An 18643-nucleotide genomic window follows, 5' to 3' on the forward strand; every position below is an offset into this window, starting at 1 on the left:
CTTGCTCTGTTGCCCAGGCTGGAGTGCAGTAGTACAATCACAGCTCACTGCAGCCTCGAACTCCTGGGCTCAAGTGATCTTCCCACCTAAGACTCCTGAGTAGCTGGGACTGATGCAGGACATGTGAGCCCCACAGTGGGCCTTAGCCCATAAGGGTCCTTGTCTTTGCCCAGGAAAGAATTCAAGGGCAAGCTGGGGTTAGAGGAAAACAGCTTTATTTAAGCAAGAGTGTTGCAGCTCTGTGACTGCTTCTGCAGAGCAGGGGTACTCTATGGGCAGAGAGTAGCAGCCCAGGGGTTTTGCAATCATATTTATAGTCACTTTTAATTACATGCAGATTAAAGGGAAGTTTATACAGAAATTTTTAGGAAAGGAGTAGTAACTGGGACATTAGGTTATTACCACGGAAACGGTAGGTAACACCTAGGTGTTGCCATGGTAATAGTAAACTGACATGACAGCTGGTGATGTGTGTGATGGAAAACTGCTTCTGTCCCAGCCCTGTTTTAGCTAGTCCTCAGTTTGGTCTGGTGTCCAAGCCCTGCCTCTGCAGTCAAGTCCTGTCTCCTATGCTAGGACTACAGGAAAGTGCTACCACAGTCACCTAATTTTTTTTATTTTTTGTAGAGACAGGATCTCACTGTGTTGCCCAAGTTGGTCTTGAACTCCTGACTTCAAGCAATTCTCCCACCTTGGCCTCCCAAGGTGCTGGGATTATAGGTGTGAGCTGTTGCACCTGGCCTTGTTGACTTCTTTTATTGGGTCTTGTTCTTTCTCATCAGCATGGTAATCAAATCTAGGACTCCTTCCTGAATTTGACAGTGGATATAAATGTAAACGTGGCATCTGAAATTGCATGGGAGTACTCAGTGACGAGGTAGTACAAATAGAAGATCCAGACTATATTTATTTTAATTTATTTTATCAATATTGCTGAAATGCAAACAAAAAGTTTAATGTTGGAAGAACTCACAAGAAGGGCTACATGATAGAGCATTCCCTGTAGCATCCTTCACATTGCAGTTTATGCAAACCCCACCCTATCCACGAGCTCCATCACCCACCATAAGAGACATCCACAGGTTCTGGAGCTCCCTGTGTTATTTTCCTCTTCTCAAATCCCCTCTTTTCTCCCAGTCCACATTTTACTTCGAGAGCTACAGGTATATAGAGATAAATGCTAGTTATTTCTGTCTGTCTGTTGCAGACTAACACATTGACTCAATGTTTCTATCTAGTCTTAAGAAGATAGTCTTAATTATTTAATTGAAATCATGTATGCAACGTATTCTCCTGAGGAAAATTTCAAACACAAGTAGGGTAAGCAGTTTTATTGTGACCAAGCAAATTCAGTATATAGTCCCTGAATTTATTGGGGGGTTGGAATATACTTTTATTTGATTATTTTACTATAGATATTGGGTACTGCTTTTGGTCCTATGTCTGTGCTATTTTTTAAAGGCCTTCTCTTCTGAGTTAATAGTGCTTCTTGTAGACTTACACACAGACGGGTGACAGGAAGAGGGAGAGAAATTGAGGTGTACAGAGGTACTTAACAACTGAATAACTAACTAACCCTGTAATTGGAAAGCAACAGAATCTGTGTTCTAAAAGTTTTTAGTCTTTTCCTGCCCACCTCTCCCCATTTTGTTGCTTTTTTGCTTATAGTTTTTAATTTGATGATTCTGGAAATTTTGGTTCCTCTTGGTAGAGAACTTTCCTTATAGTAAAGGCATTGTAATGTTAATGCACATTGATTTTTTAGATGTGTATTTTTGCGACCTTGTTCTAAGAGTGACTGTATAGTTCTTATTGGTGTTTATTTTTATTTTGGGGGGTGTAAATTAATAAGCAGCAAAGACTGTCATGAATGTTTACAGACACTAAAATCCAGAAATTATTAAAATCCTCATGTTTATGTTTCTGCCAGCAAATTAAGATAGCCACCAACAGTATTAAATTCGGAGTTGACTAAATTTTTGCTCTAGTAATGTTGCTCAGACTGTGTTATTATCGAATCCTCATGATGTAGAAATCCGTGTTCAATTTGTTATTACTATGTTTCATATGCTTCTGTTTGCTCTGATAAGTTCTAATTTGCTTTCACATTGGAGACTATTGGATTGACAGTGGTTTAAATATAGCCTTCACTGTATATAAATAGCCTGTCTTTAGTTTGGTATCCTCCAGGTTTCCATATCTTTACCAGTGACCAGTGCACCAGTGTTTCAAAAATATTCCTCCTAGAATAAATGATGAGTTTACTGCTTCATGTTTAAAGCTATGTCATTAGACCGGACGTGGTGGCTCACACCTGTAATCCCAGCACTTTTTGGGGCCGAGGCAGGTGGATAACCTGAGGTCAGGAGTTCAAGACCAGCCTGGCTAACATGGTGAAACCTCGTCTCTACTAAAAACACAAAAACTAGCTTGTCATGGTGGTGCACGCTTGTAGTAGCCTGTAGCTACTTGGGAGGCTGAGGCAGGAGAATCACTTGAACCCAGGAGGCGGAGGTTGCTGTGAGCCCAGATCGTGCCACTGCATTCCAGCCTGGGTGACAGAGCCAGACTCTGTCTTAATCACTCAATCAAGCTGTATTGTTCGAGGCTTTAAAACAAATACTTACATCCTAGTTTTTAAAAACAGAGTACTCTAAACATAATTTAAATTTTGTGTTATGTTTTTGAGTGATTTCACTCAGTTGCTGAGTGGAACTTTTAGTTCTGATTGCAGCTGTTGCATACTCTTTTCTTCTTTGCTTTGCATTTTTAATTCTGTTTCTTCTCTGCTGTGACAGTGATCATATTTGCCAGGCTGTTCTCACTGTTACTGATAATGATACAAGTGTTCACTTGAGTTTATTATCGATGTTGTTACAGCAATTGCAAGCAAGCTCTTCTGTGCAAATACATTTGCTAAAATACTACTTTTCGTGTCATTGTATATGTGAGTATATGACAGAAACTACCTGCAGATTAACATATTACTTTGAGTATTTTCTGTCTTAAGTATAAATAATGTATTTGAGCACTATACTTTCTGATAATACTTTATTGAACAAAAGAGAACATTTTAATCAACAAAATTTTTCAGTAGAGCAGCCAAATGTCTAGATTCTATAGATTTTTAAAAATTGATACATAATTTTATATATTTATGGAGAATATGTGATGTTTTGATACATGCATACCATGTGTAATGGTCAAATCAAGGTAATTAGGATATTCACACCTCAATTATTTATCTTTTTTTGTATTTGGAAACATTTCAAATCCTCTCTTCTAGCTACTTTGAAATATACAATAAATTATTTGTCAATTATGTAGATTCTGTGTTTTTATTCCAGTAGATATGATTAAAAGGTAGGTGAAGTTTGTTTACTTGCTTAGATTTATTATTTTTTAAATGATTTATGTGATGATTATTTAGAAATATTGGGGTAATGATCGTAGTAATGGTTATTACTCTCTGAGTACACACTATATGTCTAGCACTGTTTAACCCCTTTATATTATTTAGTCCTTACATTACCTTGATGAAAGAGGTATTGTTTTATTTTCATTTGAGTTGGAAAGGACTAGAGGCAGAGAACAGTTAGGCACCCTGGCCAGGGCCACATAGATAACAAGGCGTGAAGTCCAAATACAAACCTGGGCCGTTTTGCTCGGAGCTGACACTTGACCTCATCTCTTTCACCATGTAGTATTTTAAAGGACCTAAAAGAATTTGTGTTTAGAATAGTGACCCACTGTCCCCTTTTATGAAAGTGTAATTCTGTTGCTTAATCTTTAGGATTTCCCTACGTTCTCCTAACATGTAGTTTACCAACATTAGTATCTTATTTTTTACCATAGTGCTTTTGTGTTTACAGATATGCCTCTTCATGTTCGACGCAGTAGTGACCCAGCTCTAATTGGCCTCTCCACTTCTGTCAGTGATAATAATTTTTCCTCTGAAGAGCCTTCAAGGAAAAATCCCACACGCTGGTCAACAACAGCTGGCTTCCTCAAACAGAACACTGCTGGGAGTCCTAAAACCTGCGACAGGAAGGTAACCACCTCTGGTTGTTTGCTGCCATCCCTTGCCCCTCCTGACTTCTTGGTGTCCTTGATGAGTGTTGTGTCTTGGGTAAACCATTGGTTTCCAGGGCATCTTCATGATGGCCTTTTGTGAGTGTGGTACCAACTTTCATATCAAAGTTCAGATAGTCTCCTATTTTATATCACACTTGGATTTTCTGATGCAAATTAGTGCCATGTATGGTGTGCACTTATTAATATATCCATTTTTTGAATAGATTCCATTTCATATCATTAAAAATGAAAACATTCAACACATTGTGTGCCATATAAAGTCCCTTTCTTGCTGTGTCTCCTGGTTTCCTCTCCCGTTTCTCCTCACAGGCAGCCTCTTTATTTGCTTTTTCTATGTTCTTACAGGGATATTTGACACATTCATAAGCAGATATTTATATTGGTTCATGAGGTACATTAAGGAACTTAGAACATTATGAACTCTTAAGGATGAAAGTGGACTTCATGGTAATTTAGTTTGACTACCCAATTGATCATTTTATCCTAAGTCTCCTTGTAAATGGAAGTGTGTTGTCTAGTCTTCATAATACTTTCTTCCCTGACCTAATTTATTTTAGTCCTTGACCTAATTTATTTAATCCGAATAAATAAACTTTATTTTAACCTGCTTTTTCTGTTTTAAAAAATTTGTTGGCTGGGCGTGATGGTTCCCACCTATAATCTCAGCACTTTGGGAGGCCAAGGCGGGTGGAACTCCTGGCCAGGAGTTCAAGGCCCGTCTGGCCAACATAGCAAAACCCCATCTCTACTAAAAATACAAAAATTAGCCAGGTGTGCTGGCATGCACCTGTAATCCCAACTACTCAGGACGCTGAGGCACAATAATTGCTTGAACCCAGGAGGCGGAGGTTGCAGTGAGCCAAGATCATGCCACTGCACTCTAGCCTGGGCAACAGAGTGAGACTCCATCTCAACAACAAAAAAAAATGTTGATGCTCTTTGTCAGAACCCTTGTTGTTCCTTTTTATCACACTTTTCACCTCTTATTTAATGTGCGTTTTGCTGAATCTGTCATTTTCACTTTTGAATCTGTAGATGCTCAATAAACTTCTGTTGAAAGAATTAATAAACATTTTTTCAGTGCAGCCAGTAATTTAGCACAGTATATATTGAGAAATGTCGACATAATACTAATCACATAAGATTAAAAAGGATGTAGCTTGATATTTGCTTGATTTATTCTTTGCATAGGTATAAAAATACCTGTTTTAAATATTTCTTTCAACTTTGTTTTGCATTTCAGCACACTGCTCTCTGTAGTAGTTCAAGTAACAAAAAAGTGCATGGAAAACATAGGTTTAAACTGAGAAGAATCTACTTGAAAAAAAGACTATATTTAGTTTCTGATTTTTTTGAATTATGAACTTAACTGTTAGGCTTAGTCTCCTGAAATACTTTGTTTTTATAGATGTGTGGAGGAGCCACATCGGAAGATCTTCTCATTAAGATTAGCTTGAAATTTTTGAGGACTTTATCTTGCAGTAGACTATCCAAAGAAGCAGAATCCAGTTTATCAGTGGGTCTCGTGGCAGTTAATCTTTTTTTAGAATAGACCTAATTTAATTTACATGGATATTCACAAATGTGTAAACAAGTCAAGTTGGCAGTTAAAAAAATTTTTTTTTTAACTAGGTTTTCAACTGTTGGAAGCATACTGTAGTTTCTTTTCAAGTCATTCATTATCTTGGATGTGTGAGTCCGTTTCAGTTGCAGCAAACAGAACCTGTTTTTATCATAAAACATTTTTGAATAAAAGGGATTTATCACTTAGAATTTTTTTCTCACAAAATCACTGGAAGGGTACAAAGCAGGTCCTAGGTGGTCCTGGAGAACCTTTAAAACCATGCAGTAACAAACATGTGGCTTGCCTGTGGAGCTACCCTCTCGGCTTTCGTGGTGAAGGAGGTGCTGCAGCCCAGGGGCCTGAGCTCCTCCCACCAGAGCCTGCCTATTACACACTATGCACCGCCCTGCCTCCAGGTGTACTCACCTTGCTTCTGTCACTTGTGAAGTGGAGACCCACCGTAGAAATGCTGCCAGTCATAACAACCCAGGAAAATTCTGTTTCACACCACTATTAAAATCTCATGCTACTGAGTCTGAGTAGGTGGAGTTCAGTTTGTATCTAGACCCTTATCTGCAGAAGAGCCTGGGAAATAGAGCATTAGCGTTAAAACCTCTGCAGCACAGGAAAACATGTTAGGAGAGCGCTGAGACCCTCACTGCCAATTAACCACATCCACCTAGCTGACATAGTTTCATTTTTAAATATTTATTTATTTATTTATTTATTTGGAGACAGGGTGTTGCTTTGTCACCCAGGCTGGAGTGCAGTGGCGCAATCTCAGCTCACTGCAACTTCTACCTCCCAGGTTCAAGCATTCTCCTGCCTCAGCCTCCCAAGTAGCTGGGTCTACTGGCACTAGCCATCACACTTGGCTGATTGTTTAATTTTTTTAGAGACAGGGTCTTGCTGTGTTGCCCAGGGTGGTCTCAAACTTTTGGACTTGGGTGATCCTCCCATCTCAGCCTCCCAAAGGCTGGAATTACAGACATGAGCCACCATGCCCAGCCTGACATTGTTTTGAATAACATGCTTGTATCATCGTAGAAAATTTGGCAAACTTGTAGAATAGAACAAAATAAAATTATTCATAACTCCAGAACCCAGCAACAACCAGTATTCACACACACACACACACACACGTTGGAGTCATGTTATGTTCATATATTTGCATCCTGATTATTTCAACATTATTTTTCATATAATAGGGATTTTCCCTGGTGTGAATTTTATTATAAATATTTTAATGAGTGTAAAACATTTCATTGTAGGTTGTATTCTGTTTTCTCTCGATTTTGGACATTGATGCTCTTTCTCTTTTTTTCACATTTTAAGTATCAGTGTTGTGAGACATCCCTAAATATAATATTTATCTTAAAAATTGTTACATATTCAACAATCTTTTTACTTACATGGAGCAGTATTTAATGTAGCCAGATGCCCATACTTTCCCATAGGAAAAGCCTTGATCTACATATATATTTCTAAATGAAGTGATAATCGCATACAATATACTTGAATAGTAATGTGTAATGAATTAGTCTTTTCAATTTTCGTTGGCTTTACTCTTCAAATACTAATCTTGCTGTCTGCGTTTTATGCTGTTTGTATTTTAGTCTGAGAGCTCATATATAAATATGATTAAATGGCATTTTATTTTCAGTTATAAAAAGCCTTCTCATCTTTTCAATATTCAGAAGGAAGGAAAGCATACTTGCTGCTTAGGTACAAAGCATTCAATTTATTTATTTCTGTTAAGCCCATGAGAGCTTACCTATGCTTTCATGCTTTAAGATGTTATAAATTCTTATGAGTCTGTAGTGGTTCAGATTTTCCGTGTAAGAGTGTAGAAATAAATTAGTTGTGCATTCATAGCCCTCTGATTTAGTGATCTCTAGTGGTTAAAATAAGTTAACATTCTTAAATAACTGATCCACATAGTTAAGTGGTTTATATTCTTCCAAGTTAAATGAGCAAATTATTTTAGAATAATGTTACCAATCAATGAAAATCTTGTTTCTAAGCAGGAAAGTTGTATTCTGATACGTTAGAGCACTATCATGTCAAACCCTCTCCATTGGTTCAAAACCACAAATGAGAGGTGGAGTCTTCCTTGTTGAAATAGTGGTCATAATCTCATTCCACTATTAGGCTTAGTGGGCAGGGTGTACAGATGATGATGATACTCAGTTGCTTGAGAGCCTGAAGAAGCCGAGGGTCCCATAGGCTTCTGGATTTCTTAAAATTTTTCACGCTTTCATTTGGAAGTGAGATGGAGAGGGTAAGGGAGTTGTAGCTTTTTTCAAAGTTATTTGAAATTCACCTTTGTGTCCAGTATTTTGTGGCTGACTACCTTTTCCAACTGTTTTAGGGAACATTTTGTTCATACTTTGTGTGGAAAGTTTCTTGCTAGAGGCTGTATTTTCGTTTGAGAGTTAACATGTGGTTAATATTTTATCCTGAGGAAGAGTATTTCAATTGGTGTGAATACTTAAATCACCTTGCCACCTCTTTGGTCTTCCTTATTAAGTCAGTGTTGCTGTGAATAAAGAGGCCAGCTAGTCTGTGGAGAGCATGTGATTCATCCCATCAAGAAAGATGTAATGAGCTCTTAGAAGAATCAGCTTTCCATGCAGTGCTGGGGATAAGGACTGTGGACTGTTTCACTGTGCAGTTGCTGTAAGCCATTGTTCCTTCCCTCTAAATAATGAGTGGCATTGTTTTTGTAAATTATATTTCCCCCTAAACAATTAACATAGTTAGACTTAGTATAAAAACCAGGTCTGGACAAGTTTCCAAAAGAGATTCTCACCTGATTAGGGAAAGGGGAAGAAAGTAATAAAGAGAACCTATTGCATTGACATCATTAGCTTCCTTTTCTTTTGATTTTTTAAATGGAGACCTTGAAATGTTTCTTACCCCTTGGGTTTATTATTTCTGTTTGGTTTAGTTGCTTAGCATGTTTGATATCTTTCCAATACACCCGATACACACAACCTCTTGTAAGAGATGCTTTCTTAGTTATGTCTTTGTCATCTTGCTTTTCTTTCTATTAGAAGGGTGAGATGTTTTGTCTACGTTTAGGAAATTATTTTTATAAACATTTTTGAAGTATTTTTCAAGGTTCCCCAAACCCTTTTTTTCCCTGATAGTAATACAGCTTGCTCTTTGCATATGTACAGTAATGAAGGGTATATAGAAGCAAGGAAATGCCATCAGGCTTCTGTGTCCATGGGTTCCGCATCCATGGATTCAGCCGAGATTAGATTGAAAATATTTGGAACAACAACAAAAAAAGAATGGTTGTGTCTGTACTGAACACGTAGAAACTTTTCTTTGTCCTAATTTCCTATATAATGCAGAATAACAACTATTTACACAAAGCATTTTCTTTGTAATAGGTCATGTAAGTCATTCAGAGATCCTTTAAACTATATGGGAGGATGTGCGTAGGTTATGTGCCGTAGTTCACCATTTTATGTAAGGGACTTCAGCATCTGTGGATTTTGGTATCTGCAAGGGGTTCTGGAACCAGTCCCCCATGGATACTGAGGGATGATTGTAATTTGAAATTTTGAAGATGAGTAGTAATGACATTTTGATGTATTAACTTCAGGACTTCTGTGGAGCATGGCTCTATACAGATGTTGGCTATTCTTATTACCAGGGGGAACCATCCAAGTATAGTTTAATTTCCTGCAATTTTTCCAATTTCTGCTGTATTGAGAGAATTTTCCTATGCCTCATAAATATGGATAGTTTGCATAATGTTATATTATGTGCTGAGTTTTATAGTTAATGTTTAACTTTATTTGATGGTTTTTTTCTGTCGTATGACATTTGTATTTTTGCCAATTTTGTTTGCTTTTATAAATAACCTTTAGAAGTACCCTTCAGAGAATGTCCTTATGTATCAATTTATGTTGGCATCTCCGATTATTTTCTTTGACTAGATTCCTCAAGTAGACTTATTTGGTAAGGAAATGAACATTTTTAAAGCTATTAGTAATTGTTTCACATAAATTCTAGACTAATAAAGTATGAATTAGTTAGGATGTATAAAATGCTCTGAGAAGTCCTAGATAAATAGGATAGGAGTGAGGCTTGGGGGTGGTGGTGAAGGAAACAAGCAGCTGGTACTATTCTTGAGTTCCAGAACTTACTGTCTTACTAGATAGCTTAAGGGTTCTACATGGGTGTGCATCAGAATTACCTGTAGACTTCCAAGAGATGAAACACAGGTATTACTCACACCAACAGATTCCTTTACCCACTCCAGAAAATTTGTGTGCTTCCTTAAAGCTCTTCTGTGGTTTTCAGGGCTCGGTCTTTTTTTTTTCCCCCTGCCAGAACCTCGGGTCTAGCTGAAAACAAAGTATGGTTACACTTTAAGGGAGAGCAAATAGGAATATAGTCATGCCTCGCTTAATGACAGAGATACATCCTGAGAATTGCACTGTTAGGCGATTTCATCCTTGTGTGAACATCATAGAGTGCACTTACACAAACCTAGATGGTGTAGCCTACAACACACCTAGGTTACATGGTATATCCTGTTCTTCTAGGCTTCAAACCTATACAGCATGTAGCTATACTGAATAGGCAGCTGGGACACAATGCATTCATATTTAGATATTTGTGTATCCAACGTATCTAAACATAGAAGAAGTACAGTAAAAATACAGTATTTTAATCTTATGTGATCACCATTGTATATGTGGTCCATTGTTTATAAGAACGTTGTTATGGGGTTCATGACTGTATAATTTTTTTTTGAGATCTCTTTTCTTTAAGCGAATGCAGAATAGAATCTAGTGCATTTGCTGTATTTGGGTTTGTGACATTTCACTTCCTCTCATACTTAGATTGCACAAATTTATCATTTTCAAATGAAAAATTAATTTTGAGTCTTTTAAAAGTCCTACAACTCATTTAATATTGGATGTTGACTATCAATACAAAAATAGAACTGGAAATATTTTTCTAGATACAAGCCTTAATAAAAACAATGTTTCTGTCTACTGTTTCTTTCTGTGTGTTCCTTCATTCTTTTCAAAACCCCTTCGTTTCTTCTTTTCCTTCCCTTCCTTTTCCCCTTCCCCTCCCCTCCCCTCCCCTCCCCTTTCCCTTTCCCATTCCTTTCCCTTTCCCGTTCCTTTCCCGTTCCTGTTCCTTTCCCTTTCCCCTACCCTTTCTCGTTCCATTCTCCTTCCCCCTCTTCCCCCTCCTCTTCCCCCCTTCCCCTTCCTCTTCCCCCTTTCCCTTCCTTTTCCCCCTTCCCCTTCCTTTTCCCCTTTCTCTTCCCTTTCCCTTCCCTTCCCCTTCACCTTCTGCTTCCCCTTCCCCTTCCCCTTTTCCTTCCCTTTCCCTTCCTCTTCTCTTTCCCTTTTCCTTCCTCCCCTTTCCCTTCACCTTCCCTTTCGCTTTTCCTTTCCTCTTCCCTTCCCCTTCCCTCCCCTTCCCCTCCCCCTTCCCTCCCACTTGCCTTTCCTCCCCTTCCCCTCCCCATTCCCTTTCCTCCCCTTCCCCTTCCCCTTCCCCGCTTCCCCTTTCCCCTTCCCTTTCCCCTCCTCTCCCCTTTTGTCTTCCGTTTCCCCTTTCCCTTCCCCTTCCCCTTCCCCTTCCTCTTCCTCTTCCCCTTCCCCTTCCCTTTTCCTTTTCCTTTTCTTTTGCCACTGTCTGGCTCCACTCTTTTGCCAGGCTGGAGTTCAGTGCATGGCTTACCGCAGTTTCAACTTTGTGGGTTCAAGTGATCCTCCCATCTCAGCCCACGGAGGAGCTTGGACTACAAGCATGGACCACCCCACCCAGCTATTTTTTTTTTTAAGAGATAGAGTCTCACTATGTTGCCCAGGCTGATCTTGAACTCCTGGGCTCAAGTGATCCTCCCATCTTGGCATCCCAATGTGTTTGGATTACAGGCCTGAGCCACTGTGCCTGCACCAGTTTGACTTCTTGATTTCTGCTTCTCCTCATTTATTCTTTCTAATTTACAAGGCCAACTGTCATATTAGTAAATTCGAAAGCACTATTTTATTTCTAAATTACGTTTTTAAAAGTTCATTTTATTTATTTTTTTTCCCTTTACGCTGTTGGATTTGAAGAAGATTATTTTAAACCACAAAATACACTTGACCAGTTTGCTGCTGAGAAGAAGTTGTTTATCGTTTGGTTATTTGTGAGCCAAGCGTAGCTTCCAGCATTATGGTAACCATCCAAAAGCTTAAAGGATGAGCTGAGATAGTTCTTTAGAATCACGTATCCTCTGTGACAGACCTGTAGCTCTCTTTAATTTTCTGCGGCATTAGTTTCAAGGGAGATCCAGCTGAGAGTAGACTTTAAACTATTCTGATGCAACATTTGTATTTCCTGTTAGAGGTCTCTATAACTATAAATTTTAACCTTCTATTTTGCATATTAAAATACCTTAATTTCAATGCAGCACATTTTCGAACTTTCAGTCAGTTATGGTTATAATCATTTCTACAATACGCTGGGCTCGCTGAGTTACTGGTAACCTAGTCTCATCTTTTTCTATGCTACATTGGGAATACAGTTTGCCTTCATATGCTTTAAATGTTTTGTGTTCAAAGTGATAAAATCCTAAGGTGTTATTGATAAAATTTTGGAGCCTGGATGCGATATTTTTAATAAGAGTTCACAAACCACTACGGGAGTATAAATCCCTAATAAAGTCAGAAGCCTTCTTGAAAATTGACATTTAAAAATGAAATATTACTTAAGTAATTTGAGCTAAAGAGGTGCTACAATACGTCTTTTGGCATTCAAAATCTCTGGATTCTGACCAGTGTTTCTGGTTTCAAACTCCACCATAGTTTAGCAAACTATTAATTGTCACTAATAATCCCAATGTGGTTGTTTTGACAAAAATGTATGGATGTTTGAGTTTCCTCTTTGTCTTGCCATAGTTCTGTTACAAAAACTTTATAAACACATACTCTTTCATTTGTCTTTTCCACACCTCTCATTAATAGTTACAAAGAATGTGGGGGAAACCTGTTAGCAAAAAGGAGAAGTAAGATGTATACATGTACCAGTGCTGATTTATGTGCTGGATACTGGCTTAGGAATTACAGATAATATAGGAACAGATTACTTGGCCTCAGTTCTACAACATTAGGCATTACACGTAGGAAGTTGGTTTGCATGGATTTCAAATATTGCTTTTTAGTTAGTTCACTGTACTTAGGAATAGACATGCACCTAGGGTAAATGATAATGAATACTGTGTTTGGAGTAAAATTCTAGGTTTCCTTATTTTCAAAAAAGTCTTAATAGGCATTTAGTTTATTTAAACCAAGAGGAACTGCCACATTTTCTGCCTTCTTTTACAAGTTGGTGATTAAGCCTGCATTTTGTGTGTGTGAGTCATTTTATTTCACCCTTATCTGTCTCTCTTTTTTTCTGTTATTATTTATTTTTTAGAAGATAAATGAACGAAGGTCAGAAAGTACAGATCATATTTACAGATCACCTTCTGGTTGTTATCTTCTCATACACTTTAGCTATGGCATTGCTTCCAAGATCATGCTCTGGTGTAGTCATAAGGAGGTACAAAAGATAAACTCCTGCCCCAAAGGCAGTAAGGAGTCTGTTACATTAAATCAATAATATGATTGCTGATAATTTTAGCAAGCTTCATGTAATTAAAATTATTCTGGCTGGGCGTGGTGGCTCACGCCTGTAATCCCAGCACTTTGGGAGGCCGAGGCGGGTGGATCACGAGGTCAGGAGATCAAGACCCTCCTGGCTAACACGGTGAAACCCCGTCTCTAATAAAAATACAAAAAATTAGCCGGGTGTGATGGCGGGCACCTGTAGTCCCAGCTACTCGGGAGGTCGAGGCAGGAGAATGGCGTGAACCCGGGAGGCGGAGCTTGCAGTGAGCCGAGATTGCGCCACTGCACTCCAACCTCGGCAGCAGAGTGAGACTCTGTCTCAAAAAAAAATTATTCTAAGCCATCACTATTAATTTTACTTCAGTCTCCTAATTTCAGATTAGATATCCTAAAAATAGTTCCCTTTGTTTTTTGTGTATCATTTCCTGGAGAAATAATTAAGCAGAACATTGAATTCTCTTTCACCATAATTGCAGAGTTGAAAAATGTGGGAAATGTAAAATCTTAACATCACACGGGAATATTTGAAACCATATGATGCATAGAAGGTTCTGAATGAAATGTATATGCATTGAGTGTTTTGTATTTCAAAATATGCTATGATTTCTCATAATTCTTAAAAAAATTGAGATTTTTGCACTGAAACGAGGTGGAAACATAGTTGGGTTTCCTGTGCCAACACAGAAATGTTTATGACTTCTATCATGTTCATGAAACCCCAGTTCTGACTTCTGCAACACAGGGATATAGTCTTGCCAAGAAATCTGACCATCAGCTAAATAGCTGTTTCTGGGAGATAAAGCCTTGGAGTTGCAGCTTAGTATGCCAGGAATGAGCTTCTATCTCAAGGCATTGGGTGGGCTCTATGTGATTTTCCTGAATTGTAATAAGCTTGGGGAGGGCTAATGTGGGAGAAGACACTTACTTTCCTTACCCTGAAAGAAATTTTCTCCATAGCCAGGATACCGCTACCAGGGAGCAGCAAATTAATATGCATTTCCCAGCCGGAGTGGCTTTTTGACACCTGATGCTGTGGCAGTACATTTAGATGATAAGGAAAATCCCTGATCACAGCAGGAACATCTGTTTTTCCCTGGAAAGAAGGAAAATTTCCCACCTAGCACAAAGCTGAGCAGCTATTTGGGGCAGCCTCATAAGTGGAGGATTAAAGTTATAATTTAAAAAAGGGAGAGTAATTTCTTATGGCATTTTTTTTGTATAATCTTTTAGATAAAGTAATAGCTCTAAAATTAATTTATGCCATTAGTAAGTTTTATAATTAGAATTATGTATATTTGATTTAAAATTTTTGATTTATAGTTATAATTTGATTCATAAGTGAGTGTATATAGTCTTGAATAGATTGGTTACAACTGCCATATTTTAACAATTATTTACACTAAAGCAAATATTTTCAAATTGAAAATGGAGTGCATGATGTATATTTCAGTGGACAGTGGTATCTAGTATAAGTTGTGTTGTAGAAAATATTTAGCACATTGTATGCTGCGATGTTTATGGATACCTTTCCATCATAAATACAGATAGACAGCTTTACAGGCCTACAGTCCTTGTATGCACTTGATACACATTGTATGCAGTAGATGGTGAACTAGATTTGTGGCCAGACTTCAGGATTGGGAGGAAGAAACGTGACTGAAATGCTAGTAGGACCTGCATGATGCTATCAAAAATATAACAAATATGTTGATAGGAATTAATAATATATTTTAAAGATTCTTCAGTTGATTGATAATAATTCAAGATTGCTGTAAATAACTGCACTTCTCATACATTATTTAGAAGTCAATATATGGATTCATTATTGATTTTACATGAATTAGGAAAATTGCTTTGTTATGAGAGTGAACGTTAGTTTTAGTTTTATTATCCATGAACTCAAAGTTGATTCCACAAATATAAAATTGTAGAATTCTTCAAGTGCAGTGGAAAAGTGCAGACCTTGCCATCTTCAGCCACTTTCTCTTATTCTGATTATTGTATGTTGCTGTGCTGCAGGTACTGCGTGTCATAATTGACTTACATGGAGAAACAGTGTACTGTTTTTTCTATGCAATTGGAAATAATCACATTTGCCACAGACATCATATGCTGTAGGTGTGACATGAAATTGAAATAGGCATGTAACAGTGGTATACATCTTTTAGTATAAATCTAAACATACAGTGATTACATTTCACTGAAAATACATTTTACTAAAGTTTATCTTAATGCCTCTTTGAAGCATTCCCTGAACAATTTTTAAAACAACTTATCAAAATGTTCTTTTAAAATTCCAGGATTCTGAAACCATGTGAAATAGGGAACATAAAAAATATTCATGAAAAAGTCATCCACATTGGTGTAAGCCACTGTGCTAAGTGCTTGGGTTTAAAGGTGAATGATGATCTGCCTAGGCTTCCCTGTAAGATTAGAAATAGCAATTTTTAAAATTAACTAAATTATAAGTTAGAACCATAATTAAAATAAAATTAGAACAGACTGGTAACAAAAAGCATGGCATGATTAATTCTATTGAGAATCAGGCAATGCTTCTTAGAAAGTAGCATTTGAACTGGGCTTTGAAGAATGTTCAGTATTTCTATAGAAGAAATGATATTGGAAGTACAGGTCTCAAAGCAAGAATGAAGGTGAAGAAGTTTGTGTGGTACAGCAAGCACCATTGTCTGAAATTCCTTCTGGTCTACCTATAGTGTTTGCTGGAGATTTGATGTGATCCAACATGTTTTAGGAAACTCCTCTGCCAGAAAGTGGTGCAGAACATTGTTAGAGAGGATATGGCCAGAGCCTGTGTCCAGTTAGAAGGCCACTGTTAAAATTTCAGGTAAGAGACAAGTTGACCCTGAACTAGGTTTATGGCTGAGGACCAAAATCAGCAAAAATGTTGTATCAATAAGACTTAGAAGCTGTGGAGATCAAAGAGGGAGGAAAGAGAGTAAAGTTACTTCTAAATATTTTAGGGAACAGTGCCCAAGTCAAAATAGGGAGCTCAGTTGCGAGGTATCTTTGGGACCTCTTGTTGGAAACTGAGATCATGAATTCAGGAAACAGTTTCGTTTTCGTGACTTGTGCTTAAAAATTGTCAGGGTAAGACATGGTGAAATTGCGCACTTTTTGAGCTTGTCCAGAGAGATAATAATCAGCAGTCCATAGAGCCAACAAGACCATTTACGGGAAGAGGAAAAATGGCATAGGTTCAGGAAGGAGCAGAGGGGTTGGTACCAGGAGCATACTGGATTCCAGACACCAAAAGGTGAGAATTGTGTGGAGCCTGATCTCTTCATTTCGAAAGTAGACTCTTTTTCTTTTCAAGTGATATTTTGTCACTATGCAAATATCCAGTTATTTATCAACTCTTAACATAATAGTTTTAGTATGATTATCTTTGCCTGAATTAATTATTTCATTAGAAGTTGAAAATGGTTGTATTTCTAATTCTGTTATTAGTTCTGTTTCCATTATTTGGCATTCTTCTGAAAAGACAAGTTTCCCTTCATCAACTGGTACTGTTGATTTCTCTGAAATACAGTTCCTACTGAAAAAAGAGGGTAGATTTTTAAAAATACTTTTGGGTTAATTATTCATTTTCTAAGTAAGCAGTTGGTGTAATAATCACCTTAAATGGTGGGAAATGAGTATGAAAGCCTGGTCCCTAGTCAATGATAGCCTCAATTTTTATTTTTGACATAAAAATTATACTTGCATTTTAGCGTACTTTAATTCCTCCTTCTCTTTGTAGACACATGAGGTTCTGTCACTAATAAATAAAGTTCTGTCATTAATAAGTTTACCCTTTATGACTTATCTGAACTTCTTATTAGTATAAGAAATTCTTATCAGAATAAGCTTATCAGTATATCTATGGACTATCATATGAAACGGTATTTCCTTTCCTTTTTTCTGAAGCTTAAATTTTAAGGAGAGACTCTTAGTATCTTGAGATATGGTGAACCTTAGTTTCTAGTTTGCTTCCTTAGTTAGTTTTTGTCCATGTCTTCTCCTTACCATTTCTATTAAAAAAAAAAAAAAAAAACTTGCTGCTGAAGTTTCATCTTGCTACTGAGTTTTTAAAGATTTTATTTCTTGCAGGTTAATTCTTAAAGTTTATAAAGTTTCATGTCAAAGTTTATGTTGGTAAATGTTTATCAATTTCCTTTTGTTTGAACGTATGTCCCAATATTGACATAAACCCAAGACTATCAATTCATTTTTAAGTTTTATTCCCTGATGGAACTCATGAAGGGAGAGCAAATAGTATCCTGATCTATAACTAAGTTTTATACATGGCAAACCTATTATATTGCACTTTTTTGTTTCTGTGTTTGTATTGGGTGTTCATATAGTTTAGCACATGAAGAGTAAGTATCAATCACGCATATAATACTTATAGCCAGATTACTCTTAACAGTGTTACTAAGGATAATATGTTAGTACTTCTTCTAACTTGGGGTACTGAGTTAAGTGGATCCAACTGAAGGTAATATTTTACTTTGTTCTTGTAGGAGATGATTTAGATTTAGTCGTTGAACTAAAAAGTTTGACTCCCCTAGTTTATCCTAGCTTTCTCATTTCTTTTCAGAACATTGAAATAAAGTTTTACAGCTCATAAGCCAAAGGAAGTTATTATAATTTTTTATTTGAAGGAAATATCAAGTAGCATTTGGTTGTTCTGGGGAGTATTAAAAACTTAGTTGATAAATATTTATGTAAAAACATCACTTGTCATATCCATGTCACAGTGAACAATTACGTATCTGTTATGTAACAAATAATTGTGATAGGCCAGTTTTTTCCCCTGATATTTGAGTTAATGCTAACTACTATCTTGTGAAGTAGGTAATAGAAACAGCCTGAATAATCTAAATCTCTTATCCAAAAATCACAAAACCATAAGGCTTTGAAGAAAGGGCAAATTTATTAGTCTTCCTTATTTTTAGCATTTCTGATGATTAAGATGGTATCTCATAATTTAATTATGAGACTGGAAAGAAGAGAAAATGCCATAGTTGAGAGAGAGTGAAAGTCTCGTATAGAAGTACTTTTCACTTTTCGGTGTACATACTTGGTTTAGGTGATGGATTTGGGTAGGAGTGCAAAGTGTAGTGTTTTATCTGTGTGCCGTGTGTGTGCCACCCTTCCTGCTGTAATTATTAGACTTGCCTGTCCTCAGCATGTGGTTATAATTCCGAGGTCTAATCTGGGTGGAATGTCCTCAATCAGCTATTTTGTGTAGGATTGGATAGATGTTTTAAATATGTAGAATCATTTTTCTGCTACTTTTGAAAAACCAGGTGCATTACTGATTTGCAAGGTCTAGTTTTTT

At 37.2% G+C, this 18643-nt stretch overlaps 1 protein-coding gene across 21 annotated transcripts in view; it reads left to right on the forward strand.

Moving 5' to 3' along the window:
• Positions 1-18643, forward strand: part of PARD3 (par-3 family cell polarity regulator) — a 716537-nt gene that overhangs the window by 353395 nt on the left and 344499 nt on the right. For all 21 annotated transcript variants that reach the window (XM_032143706.2, XM_058436553.1, XM_032143743.2 and 18 more), the window contains exon 4: positions 3873-4051. In XM_032143706.2, the coding sequence (XP_031999597.1) occupies positions 3873-4051 (179 nt within the window). The remainder of the gene's footprint in view (positions 1-3872; positions 4052-18643) is intronic.

The sequence above is a fragment of the Hylobates moloch genome, unplaced genomic scaffold, assembly GCF_009828535.3.
Source record: "Hylobates moloch isolate HMO894 unplaced genomic scaffold, HMol_V3 SCAFFOLD_3, whole genome shotgun sequence".
Taxonomy (NCBI): Eukaryota; Metazoa; Chordata; class Mammalia; order Primates; family Hylobatidae; genus Hylobates; species Hylobates moloch.